Consider the following 13,355-nt stretch of genomic DNA (forward strand, 5'->3'; position numbering starts at 1 on the left):
AATGGCGTATTTTCTTCTATTTTGTCGCACAATGATTTATTTTCCGTTTTGCCGTAGATTTTTGGGTAAAATGACTGATGTCATTACAAGTAGAGTTGATGGCACAAAAAATAAGCCATCATATGGATTTTTAGGTGCAAAATTGAAATAATTATGATTTTTTAAAGGTAAGGCGGAAAAAGAAAGTTCTTAAGGAGTTAGAAAATAATCTATTCAAAAAAATATGTATTACAGTATGAAAGTATTTTATGGGGGACCAAACATGACCAAACAAGTAAAATAAAAACTTAGATTAAAAAAAATATAACAAACCAACAAACAGCCCAAATGGTTTGTATGACTCCATTTTCTAGCAGCAGTTTGTTGTATTACTTTCTAGCAGCAGTTTGTGGTATTAATTAAATCATATATGTGTATATATATATACACATATATATAGATAGATAGATAATTAATTAGAATAAATCCGCAGGACACAAGTCCAATTGAAGTGAAAAAATTAAAAAAATGTATTCCATAAACAGGTGAATGTTACAGCGACGTTTCAACCAGCTCTCCTGGTCTTTCTCAGATAGTAAAAAATATATACAAAATACACTTATTACCATTGTTATTTACATTTTCCCTGATTTCATAAAAAATTTAACATCTAAATTTAATAGTTCAGGTTCAGATCGGCGATTTGCGGCAATTCCGAGCTGATCAGGTCTCTGATGACCCGATAGGCTGGAAAATAGGGATGATCGGAGCTGTCGGAGCCCCGATCATCCTAAAGGGGTGCCACCTCCTCCCATCCCCTGCGATTGGCCGAACAGGACTGATCGGTGAATCGCAGGGCAGGGGCGAACGTTCATTTCCCACACTCTGCCCTCCCCTGGATGTCGGGGCAGAGTGGAGGAAGATAGCGGTGATGTGTTGGGGGACCTGTGGATGCGCCAGTTACCTGGCTTCACGCGGTGACCAGGGACCATGGACCGGCGGCTGACAGGAGGCGCAGGCAAGTAGAGGCAGCGGCGGCAGTTTCCCAGATGGAGCAGTGAAGATTGCCATAAAGCGATCTTCACTGCTGTATCTAGGAGTTTCAAAACTACAACTTCCAGCATGCCCAGACAGCCTTTGGCTGTCTAGGCATGCTAAGAGTTGTAGTTTTGCAACATCTGGAGGGCCACAGTTTGGAGACCACTGTCCTTCCAGATGTTGCAAAACTACAACTCTCAGCATGCTTGGACAGTCTCAGCATGCTGGGAGTTGTAGTTTTGCAACATCTGGAAGGGCACTGTTTGGAGACCACTATACAGTGGTGTCCAAACTGAAGTGCTCCAGATGTCAATTCAAAGCATGCCGAGACTGTCCAGGTATGCTGGGAGTTGTAGTTCGGCAACATCTGGCCCTTCAGATGTTGCCAACTACAACTCCCAGCATGCCTGGGCAGTCTGGGCATGCTTGGAGTTGAATTATTGCGACATCTGGAGGGCTACAGTTTGGAGACCACTACACAGTGGTCTCCAAATTGTTCTCCTCCAGTTGTTGCATAACTATAACTCTCAACATGCCCTTCGGCTGTCTGGGCATGCTGGGAGTTTAGTATTGCAACAACTGGAGGCACACTGGTTGGGAAACATTGTCTGTTTCCTAACTCAGTGTTTCCCAACTTGTGTGCCTCCTGCTTTTGCAAAACTATAACTCCCAGCATGCACTGACAGACCATGCATGTTGGGAGTTGTAGTTTTGCAACAGCTGGAGGCACATGGGTTGGGAAACACTAAGTTAGGAAATAGACAGTGGTGCGGAAACACTGCGGTAGTCTGTTACCTAACTCAGTGTTTCCCAATCCCAACCAGTGTGCCTCCAGCTGTTGCAGAACTACAACTCCCAGCATGCACAGTCTGTCAGTGCATGCTGGGAGTTGTAGTTTTGCTCCCCCCCCACATGAATGTACACATGTGTTTACAGCAAGTTTCCCAATTCAAGTTTGAGATGTGGCAAATTTTCCGCTGCAGCAGGAAACTCACTGTAAACCCCGGCCCGTGTGAATGTACCCTAAATACACTACACTACACTAACCCTAAATAAAGAGTAAAACACTACATATACACTACACCCTTACACGGTCGCCCCCCCCCCCCCCCCCCCCCCCCCCCGAAATAAAAATTAAAAATGTCTTATACGTCAGTTTTTCCAAAACGGAGCCTCCAGCTGTTGCAAAATAACATCTCCCAGTATTACCAGACAGCCATTGACTGTCCAGGCATGTGGTGAGTTTTGCAAAAGCTGGAGGCACCCTGTTTGGTGAAAACTGACATACAGTATTCTTGGTGGAGGAGGCAAGTGAAATGCTTGCATCCGGATATACCCCTATAAAAATCCCTAACTTAGGCCTCAAATGCGCATGACGCTCTCTCACTTCAGAGCCCTGTCTTATTTCAAGGCAACAGTTTAGGGCCACGTATGGGGTATCTCCGTACTCGGGAGAAATTGCGCTTCAAATTTTGTGGGGCTTATTATACCCCTTATGAAAAGGTAAAGTTGGGGTCTACACCAGCCTGTTAGTGTAATTTTTTTTTATTTTTTACACTAACATGCTGGTGTTGCCCCATACTTTTCATTTTTCATAGGAGGTAAAAGGAAATAAAGACCCACAAAATTTGTAACACAATTTCTCCCAAGTACGGAAATACCCCATATGTGGGCGTAAAATGCTCTGCGGGCACTCAACAAAGCTCAGGAGTGAGAAAGCACCATGTACATTTGAGGCCTAAACTGGTGATTTGCACAGGGGTGGCTGCTGGTTACAGCGGTTCTGACATAAACGCAAAATAAATATGTGACCCCATTTTGGAAATTACACCCCTCACGGAACATAACAAGGGGTATAGTGAGCCTTAACACCCCCACAGGTGACTGACAGATTTTTTAAACAGTGGTCTGTGAAAATGAAGAATGTAATTTTTCATTTGCACAGCCCACTGTTACAAAGATCTGTCAAACGCCAGTGGGGTGTAAATGCTCACTGCATCCCTTGTTATGTTCCTTGAGGGGTGTAGTTACCCAAATAGTGTGCCATGTGGGGTGTTTTTTGCTGTTCTGGCACCATGGAGACTTCCTAAATGTGACAAGCCCCCCAAAAACCACTTCAGCAAAATTCGCTTTACAAAAGCCCAATGTCGCTCCCTCCCTTTTGAGCCCTCTAGTGCACCCGCAGATCACTTTACATCCACATATGAGGTATTTCCTTACTTGAGAGAAATGGGGTTTCAAATTTTGGGGGACATTTTCACCTATTACCCCTTGTGAAGATGTTACATTTGGGGTAACATCAGCATTTTAGTAAAACATTTTTAGTAAACATTTTAATTTTCACTTCCAACTTCAACGCAAAGTCGTCAAACACATGTGGTGTGTTAAGGCTCACTGTACCACTTGCTCCGTTCCTTGAGGGGTGTAGTTTCCCAAATAGTATACCATGTGGGGTGTTTTTCGCTGTTCTGTCACCATAGGGGCTTCCTAAATGCGACATGCCCCCCCCCAAAAAAAAAAAAAAAAAACATTTCAGCAAAATTCGCTCTCCAAGATCCCATTGTTTCTCCTTCTCTTCTGAGCCCTCTAGTGCACCCACAACACACTTTACATCCTCATATGAGGTATTTCCTTACTCAAGAGAAATTGGGTTACATATTTTGGGGGGCTTTTTCTCCTTTTACCCCTTGTAAAAATAAAAAATATAGGTCTATAAGAATATGTTAGGGTAAAAAAATGAAGATTTTTAATTTTTGCCTCCACTTTGCTGCTCTTCCTGTGAAACAACTAAAGGGTTAACAAACTTTCTGAATGTCATTTTGAATACAAGAGGGGTGCAGGTTTCATAATGGGGTCCATTATGGGGTATTTCTAACATAAAGACCCTCAAATTCACTTCCAAACTGAACTGGTCCCTGAAAAATTAAGATTTTGAAATTTACTTGAAAAATGTTAATATTTTATGATGCCAACATAAAGTAGACATATTGTATATGTGAATCAATATATAATTTATTTGGAATGTCTATTTTCATTACAAGCAAAGAGCTTCATAGTTATAAAAATGTAACATTTTCAAATTTTTCATGAAATTTTTGAATTTTTCACCAAGAAATTAAACAAGTATCGACGATAATTTTCCATTAACATAAAGTAGAATATGTTACAAAAAACAGTCTCTGAATCAAATTCATAAGTACAAGCATCCCAGAGTTATTAATGCTTAAAGTGACAGTGGTCAGAATTGCAAAAAAAATGCTCTGGTCCTTAGGGTCAAAATGGGCTCGGTCCCCAAGGGGTTAATGTCCCTAATTTTATGTAATTTTTATGTATTGTTACACTTTTAGATATTCTTTTATTTTATGATGGTTATAAGATGATTTTAGAATCACAAGGGCCCTGTGATCCGTTTTATTCCTTAAAGGGGTATTCCAGGAAAAAACTTTTCTTTTAACCTCCCTAGCGGTACGATTCCGTCTGGAAATTTGTACCAAAAGCGGTACAATTTTTTGCATTGAAATTCCACATCTCCCCCCGTCACATTCCCCCTCCCTTGTCACATTTCCCCCCCCATATCACATTCCCCCCCCTTGTTGCATTCTCCCCCCCCCCTGTCACATTCATCCCCCCCCTTGTTACATTCTCCCCTGTGTCACATTCCCCCCTTGTCACCTTGTCACCTTGTCCTGCAGCAAATACACTAGGTTTGCCGGGCAGATTTCAAACCTAGTGTATTTGCTGCAGAACAAGCCCCTTCCCCTTCAGCCAATCACAGGCTTTACACCACTGCGGCCTGTGATTGGCTGAAAAGGGAAAGGTCCTGTAAGATGAATAGAGCAGTGAACAGAGCGCACGGAGGGGAACGACATCTTCAGGGACCGGGACTAGGTGAGCAAAAGGTTTTTTTATTTTCTTCCTTCTTACTTTTACACTTAGTTCAGGGTTTTCTACCAGGGGGCCTCCAGCTGTTGTGAAACTACTGCTCCCAGCATGCCCGGACAGCCTTTGGCTGTCCGGGCATGCTGAGAGTTGTAGTTTTGCAACATCTGGAGGCCCCCTGGTTGAGAAACACTGACTTTTAGTATATGTCTTTTCCTGCTCTGGCCGGCCCCCGCAACGGGAGCCGACCCGAGCAGATAATCACATATTTTCCCGGGGGCTGCATCACTACATCGCAAAAAGCAAAAATCGCGATTTGATTGCTTTTGCGATATACTGTGCAGCCCGCACTGCAACTCTGCAATTCTACCCCGAGCGTGACTCGGGGTTACCGCTTCTAGCAGCGAAAATTAACCCCGAGTCACACTCGGGAATACCGCTAGGCTGGTTAATATCAACTGGCTCCAGAAAGTTAAACAGATTTGTAAATTACTTCTATTAAAAAATCTTAATCCTTTAATAATTATCAGCTGCTGAAGTTGAGTTGTTGTTTTCTGTCTGGCAACAGTGCTCTTTGCTGACATCTCTGCTTGTCTCGGGAACTGCCCAGAGTAGAAGAGGTTTGCTATGGGAATTTACTTCTAAACTCGGCGGTTCCCGATACACATGTCATCAGAGAGCACTTAGACAGAAAAGAACAACTCAACTTCAGCAGCTCATAAGTACTGAAAGGATTAAGATTTTTTTTAAAGAAGTAATTTACAAATCTGTTTATCTTTCTGGAACCAGTTGATATATAAAAAAAAAGTTTTTTCCTGGATAACCCCTTTAATTTTAGAATAAATACATTTATTATATGACTTAGAGGACTCTTTATTTGTTTATTTTTAATTGCAAAGAAGCAAGAAAGGAGACGGCACACCAAGGTGTTACTACACCTGTCTTGAGGGTACTGCGAGGTCTTAGTGGACCTTAGTAGGTCTCCTGCAGGGTGCACATACGAAGGATATGAAGTATCAATAAGTAGAATAACAAAGACACGTGTGTGAACTCACCGCTCAGCGGAGACAGCTCGGTATGGAAGTCCGGTTCGAGGAAGGCTGGATGACAGCAGGTAGAAGGGCTCTGGGAGGCAATGCCAGCTGTTTCACACGTGTATGCGTGCTTCTTCCGGCCTCAAAGTTTTACGTCATCGTGCCCGATATTTATCAGAAGCAAAGAGGAGCATGGTAACCATGGTGAAAGTAAACACACCAACTGAAGATGAAGAAGGTAAAAAAAGGTTCTGATACCACATGCAAGTGTAACGGGGAAAAGACAGGGGAACTAATCGCAGTGTGTGAACACCTAGGAGTGAAAAAGATAAGAACAGAATGGAAACCAGAAAAATAATAAAAAAATAGCTATAGCCAAAATAGAAAAGAGGTTTTGCAACCTAGACCCCCCCCCCCCCCAAAAAAAAAAACAGAACAATATAGATAGGTGTAACAGAATACTGTTGTAAATAAAATGAGCCTACGAGTATTACAAAATAAAACCCTAACCAATTGTGTTGGGTACTACCGTATATACTCGAGTATAAGCCGAGTTTTTCAGCACGATTTTTCGTGCTGAAAACACCCCCCTCGGCTTATACTCGAGTGAACTCTCCGCCATCAGTGGTCTTCAAACTGCGGACCTCCAGAGGTTTCAAAACTACAACTCCCAGCAAGCCCGGGCAGCCATCGGCTGTCCAGGCTTGCTGGGAGTTGTAGTTTTCAAACCTCTGGAGGTCCGCAGGTTGAAGACCACTGCGGCCTTCGACATCATCCAGCCCCCTCTCACCCCCTTTCGTTCTGTACTCACCTCCGCTAGGCGCTGGTCCGGTGCTGCAGGACTGTCCGGTGGGGAGGTCGTCCGGTGGGATAGTGGTTCCGGGCTGCTATCTTCACCGGGGGCGCCTCTTCTCCGTGCTTCGGGCCCGGCCCCAGAATAGTCACGTTGCCTTGACGACACAGAGGTACATTCATTACCAACGTCCCTTTGCGTCATCGTCAAGGAAACGCCGATGGCTGCCCGGGCTTGCTGGGAGTTGTAGTTTTGAAACCTCTGGAGGTCCGCAGGTTGAAGACCACTGAGGGCGGAGAGTTCACAAGAGGATGATGACAAGGGAATGATGACAAGGGGATGATGACAAGGGGATGATGAAGGGGGATGTGGGATGATGACAAGGGGATGATGACAAAGGGATGATGAAGGGGGTGTGTGGGATGATGACAGGCGGTGATGATGAAGGGGGGATGATGACAGGCGGTGATGATGAAGGGGGGATGATGACAGGGTGATGATGATGAGGGTCTGGATGATGACAGGGGGGGATGATGTATTTCCCACCCTAAGCTTATACTTGAGTCAATAACTTTTCCTGGGATTTTGGGGTGAAATTAGGGGCCTCGGCTTATATTCGGGTCGGCTTATACTCAAGTATATACGGTACAATTTTTTGGAGGCCACCAAATTTTAATACATCCACGTTATTATCATAGCATATTGACAGGTGTTCAGCCAGTCTTTGAATGCCCGTATCTTTCTTTAGGGTATAAAGATGTTCCCTAAATCGTGCGCACAACTGGCGCTTAGTTTTGCCTATATAGAAACGTGAACATGGACAGATAATGTAATAAACTACATATGTACTTTTACATGAGATCATTTGAGAAATTGGAAAATGAACACCTCCTAGGTTACATGATTTGGCGCAAGTATTGTAACGGCAAAAACGGCAATTACCACATTTGAAATTGCCTGTGATTTTCCTATCACTCAACCACTGGCCAGAGGTCTCAGTATTTTTTTGATGTTTTTTAGCTAGGTGTTTTAAATGGTCAGAGATTGTGATGTTTGTACTGAGGGCTTCAGAAAAGGGATTGCCAAGATCAGTATTTTACATTTTTCTAGCTCACACCCAGATCACACCAAATGCGATATTCCGCTAAGTCAGTTTATCCGACTCAAACGCCTGAATAGTGACCCAGAAACGTATATCAGTCAAGCAGACAAACTAAAAAAAGGCTGCTATATAGGGGTTATCCCCCCCTCATATCTTAAGAGCGATGAAGAGAAGGTGTCACATATGAGTAGGCAAGACCTCCTGTGTTATAAAAACAGAAAAAAAGATAAAGAACATGAAGAAAGACATTTCACTCTCTCCTTTAAAAATTCTACAATGAATTCCATTATAAATACTACAATAAGAAAATACTGGCATTTTCTTGAGAATGACAAAGATATTTGTAAAATAGCCAAAAAAACATTAATTACATTTCGAATAAACATCACAATCTCTGACCATCTAAAACACCTAGCTAAAAAACACCAAGACCTCTGGCCAGTGGTTGAGTGATAGGAAAATCATGAGCAATTTCAAATGTGGTAATTGCCGTTTTGCTGTTACAATACTTGCACCAAATCACGTAACCTAGGAGGTTTTCATTTTCCAATTTCTCAAATGATCTCATGTAAAAGTACATATGTAGTTTATTAAATTATCTGTCCATGTTCACATTTCTATATAGGCAAAACTAAGCACCAGTTGTGCGCACGATTTAGAGAACATCGTTATACCCTAAAGAAAGGTACGGGCATTCAAAGACTGGCTGAACACCTGTCAACATACCACGATAATAACGTGGATGTATTAAAATTGGTGAATGATAGGTATATGTATATGACATATATCCTAACATTAAAATAATGTAGCCTACCTGTGCATAGTCCTATGGAGACTGGAATTGGGGCACTTGTATAGAGAGCAGGGGGGATTTGGCTGACCTGTACAGAGAAGTACATTTTAAGTTTTTCCTGGAGGTAAAGATAAAGGTGCATAGCAAGTAAATGTCTGATACAGTTCACAAGATAAGTCCACTGAATCTAATATTATCTAATAATGCATTTACATGTCATGTGATTTGTAATATTGTTTCTCAAGCATTTGTAGCATTCCATTGTGACATTAAAAGTAATGATACATTAAATGCTTCATCATTGTGTTTGTTTGTTTTTAGCTTGAATATTTTCAGTTTCAGGATTGAGACAAAGGTGCCGTATTTTGCTGCATATTTTGTTGCGTGTTTGCAGCTGCGTATTTTCCTATCTATTGAAGTTAATGGATAGAAAATATCTAGCAATATTCGCAGCAAAATACAGCATGTTTGACACAACCGGTCGTTGTGGTCAGGTATAGGTAGGATTTGGCACTATATTGTTACTGCTTGTTTTATTTGCTGCTATCAGGTTTATGTGCTTTTTGCACTTTTCACTTTACTCGCACGTGTCTCTGGTACTGTATCCAGTGTTATTGCTGCTTTGTTGTAACCTTCATATTCTTGTATCAATATACTAGTTTCCCTTGTGCCTCCCTACTTATATCTTGTATGTACTGGTGCTGTCTTATGTGATTATGTGTAATATTTTTAATATTCTTTTACCTTATATATGTATAATAAAGATTTTTTCTATTCATTGCTGATAGATTCAGTGTGTGGTGTATTTGTGTACTAATAGGTGTTGGCAAAAAGTGCACTGTGTAGAATCGGAAGCCCCCAAAATTACAAAATTCATTTTTTTCCAATTTTGCCCCACAAATATTTTTTTTTTCTGGGTTCACCGTAAATTTTGTGGTGAAATGATTGATGTCATTACAAAGTACAATTGGTGGTGCAAAAAATAAGCCATCATATGAGTCTGTAGGTGCAAAATTGAAAGCGTTATGATTTTTAGAAGGTCATGAGGAAAAAATGAAAGTGTCAAAACAGAAAAACCTGTGGTCTTTAAGGGTACCGTATGTGCCGGCGTATAAGACGACTTGGCGTATAAGATGACCCCCAACTTTTACAGTTAAAATATAGAGTTTGGGATATACTCGCCATATAAGACTACCCCTCCTACCGCGATGTACGGTACCTTGTAGTTCCCCCCACATTAGGTAGGCATCATGTTTCCCCACATTAGTTAGGCAGTATAGTTCCCCCCACATTAGGTAGGCAGTATAGCTCCCCCCACATTAAGTTGGCAGTTCTCCCACATTAGGTTGCCAGTTCCCCCACATTAGGTTGCCAGTTCCCCCACATTAGGTTGCCAGCTCCCCCACATTAGATTGCCAGCTTCCCCACATTAGGTCGGCAGTTCCCCCACATTAGGTTGGCAGTTCCCCCACAATAGTAGACAGCTCCCCCACAATAGGTCGGGAGTTACCCCACATTAGTAGGCAGCTCCCCCACATTAGTAGCAGTTCCCCCACAATAGTAGGCAGCTCCCTCACATTTGTAGGCAGCTCCCCCCGCATTTGTAGGCAGCTCCCCCCACATTAGGTCAGCAGTTCCCCCACAATAGTAGGCAGCTCCCCCCACATTTGTAGGCAATTCCCTCCACATTAGGTCAGCATTTCCCCCACAATAGTAGGCAGTTCCCCCACAATAGTAGGCAGTTCCCCCCACATTTGTAGGCAGCTCCCCCCACATTTGTAGGCAGCTCCCCCCACAATAGTAGGCAGCTCCCCCCACATTAGATTGGCAGCTCCCCCCAACAGACATACAGCTTCCAGCCATATACCGCGTATGACTGCAGGCTGTATGTCTGTACTGGTCTGCCCCCACAGTGTTCCGATCACCGCTCCTCCGGCCCGGGTCACCATCTACTGCTATGGCCTATGGACCATAGCAGCAGGTGCCGGGACCGGGGAGCGGTGACCGGATCACTTAAGATAGCACGGCCGGTCACTCACCAGGCCCCGGTCGGCGCGCGTCCTCCTGCGGTCCTCCTGGTCCTGCACTCCTCTGCCTCTATGGTTGTAGGCACGGGACGTCACTGACGTCCCGTGCGTGCAACCATAGAGACAGAGGACCGCAGGAGGACCGGAGGAGGACACGCGCCGCCGGGGAATGGTAAGTGACCGGCGGACATCCGTATGTCCCGAAAGGGATGTCCAGCATAAGAATACCTACGATTATCTGCCCGGGCCGGCTCCTGTGTGCGGCTGCAGGTGGTGGCCGGCCCGAGCAGGTAAAAACTAATTCTGTATACTAAAAACCAGGGGGCCTCCAGCTGTTGTAAAACTACAACTCCCAGCATGCCCGGACAGCCTTTGCCGTGCTGGGAGTTGTAGTTTCACAACAGCTGAAGACCCCCTGGTTTTTAGTATACAGTATTAGTTTTTACTTTCTCTGGCCAGCTCCCGCCGGCAGCCACACACGGGAGCCGGCCTGGGCAGATGATCAGAAGTTTTCCTATCCCGGACCTCAATACCCGGCGTATAAGATGACCCCTGACTTTTCAGAAGAAAATTCGGGGTTAAAAAGTCGTCTTATACATCGGGATATACGGTATATCCTTACCATGGCTGCGGACAGGAAAGTCTCCCGGGGATGGTGAGGAAGAGAATTTTACCATATATATATATAATGCATTGCCATGCATTACATATGGTAGATCTGATGACAGGTTTCCTTTAACTGGGGTTTTTCATCACCATAAAATCAGTTGCATATGTGATAAAAAAAATAAAAAAACCTGGTTATTTTGTGAGTCTGATGTCCCAAAAGTGCTGAAAGGTTCCTCGTTCCTTCAGGTCTTTGTTTAGTTGATTACTAATTTTTTTTATGCTGAAGGAAAACTCTTTTAATTTTCTTTACTATGTAACTCTAGAATCTTCATGATTAATCTCCACTATTTTCTTTTACTCCACAGTATGGCAGGACAGAAGTTATCGACAACACGTTAAATCCGGACTTTGTAAAAAAATTTATAATGGATTACTTCTTTGAAGAAAGACAGAATCTACGATTTGATTTGTAAGTTCTTTAAACCATTTTTAGATTTTATTTCTTTCTTTTTTTTTTTTTTTTTTTACTATAACAGCTTATTAGATCGACAATGACCTCAGATTTGGTCATCTTCCGTCAAAAACATGGCAAATACGCACAAGTTACCTTGACAATATTGTTATTAATACGCCATGAGTGAACACAGCTGTTACGGAGCTGAAGGTGGATCCTCTAATCTGTGTGGCTGGTGACTCGGACCATATCAAGGAATGGAATCCAAGGTGCCGCTGGTCTTCACCAGAGCCCGCTGCAAGGCAGGATGGGCTTGCTGCGGCAGGTGACACCCAGGTCGCTACCCCCGACACAGCCCAACCACACAGTTTTCTGGGCATGCGAGGTACCGAAGAAAGAGGCAGTAGCATAGTCGAACTTAGCAGAAGGTCAAGGCAGGTGGCAAAGGTGCGTAGTCACATAACAAAGCAGTAAGGTCTGGATACACGGGTAAGGCAAACAGGCAATAGGGAATGCTTAATATCAGGCTAGGGGCACTGAAGATCTGGCAGGGAAGAGGGAGAGGTGCAGGAACTTATAGACTTGTGACAGGTGTTGGACATAATTATGGGCGCACTGGCCCTTTAAATTTTAGAGCTCCGGCACGCCTTAGAGGATGGGGACATGCGCACCGGAGCTGAGACACAGCGGTGGCAGCAGCAGAGGAGCGTGGTAAGCGACGGACTGGGATTCGCATGCGGGTGCATCCAACGATGCGAATCCCAGTCCCGCTATCAGACAGGGAGGGAAGGACAATGTGCTCGTGGCCGGAGCGCGAAGTGTAACAGTACCCCCCCTCCTTTGGTCTCCCCCTCCTTTTGCAGGTGAGAAATTTCCTGAGAAGACCCTGGTCCAGGACTGAATGCTTCCCAATCCACAAGAAAAACGTGCTTTCCTCTGACCAATTTGAAGTCCAAGATTTCTTTAACAACAAAAACATCAGAGGTACCAGAGATGTCCCTTTGAGATGTCCCTTTGAGAAAAACGATTGTGGATGACAGGTTTCAAGAGGAAGACATGGAAGGAATTCGGGATCCGGAGAGAGGAGGGTAGATAAAGGGAATAAGCCATGGGATTAAAGGGGTACTCCGGTGGAAAACATATTTTTTTTTTTAATCATCTGGTGCCAGAAATTAAACAGATTTGTAAATTACTTCTATTAAAAAATCTTTATTCTTCCATTACTTATTAGCTTCAATATCCTACAGAGAAAGTTCTTTTGTTTTTGGATTTCTATTTTTTTTCTTTTTTTTGTTCTTTGCTGACACCTCTGTCTGTATCAGGAACTGCCCAGAACAGGAGCAAATCCCCATAGCAAACCTATACTGCTCTGGACAGTTCTTGATAGACAGAGGTGTCAGCAGAGAGCACTGTGGACAGAGGGAAAAAAAATCCAAAAACAAAAGAACTTTCTCTGTAATATACAGCCGCAAATAAGTACTGGAAGGATAAAGATTTTTTAATAGAAGTAATTTACATATCTGTTTAACTTTCTGGCACCAGTTGATTAAAAAAAAGAAAGGTGAAGTCCCAGTGGATTCAGAATCCCTATGGTTGTAAGAAAACTCGGCCCAGGATAGTAAATTGGCCCAATCTTCTTGGCGAGCA

At 43.4% G+C, this 13,355-nt stretch overlaps 1 protein-coding gene across 3 annotated transcripts in view; it reads left to right on the forward strand.

Moving 5' to 3' along the window:
* Nucleotides 1–13,355, forward strand: part of CPNE8 (copine 8) — a 517,377-nt gene that overhangs the window by 171,856 nt on the left and 332,166 nt on the right. For all 3 annotated transcript variants that reach the window (XM_056573670.1, XM_056573669.1, XM_056573671.1), the window contains exon 4: nt 11,620–11,723. In XM_056573670.1, coding sequence (XP_056429645.1) covers nt 11,620–11,723 — 104 coding nt within the window. The remainder of the gene's footprint in view (nt 1–11,619; nt 11,724–13,355) is intronic.

This window comes from Hyla sarda, chromosome 4 (genome assembly GCF_029499605.1).
Source record: "Hyla sarda isolate aHylSar1 chromosome 4, aHylSar1.hap1, whole genome shotgun sequence".
Lineage (NCBI taxonomy): Eukaryota > Metazoa > Chordata > Amphibia > Anura > Hylidae > Hyla > Hyla sarda.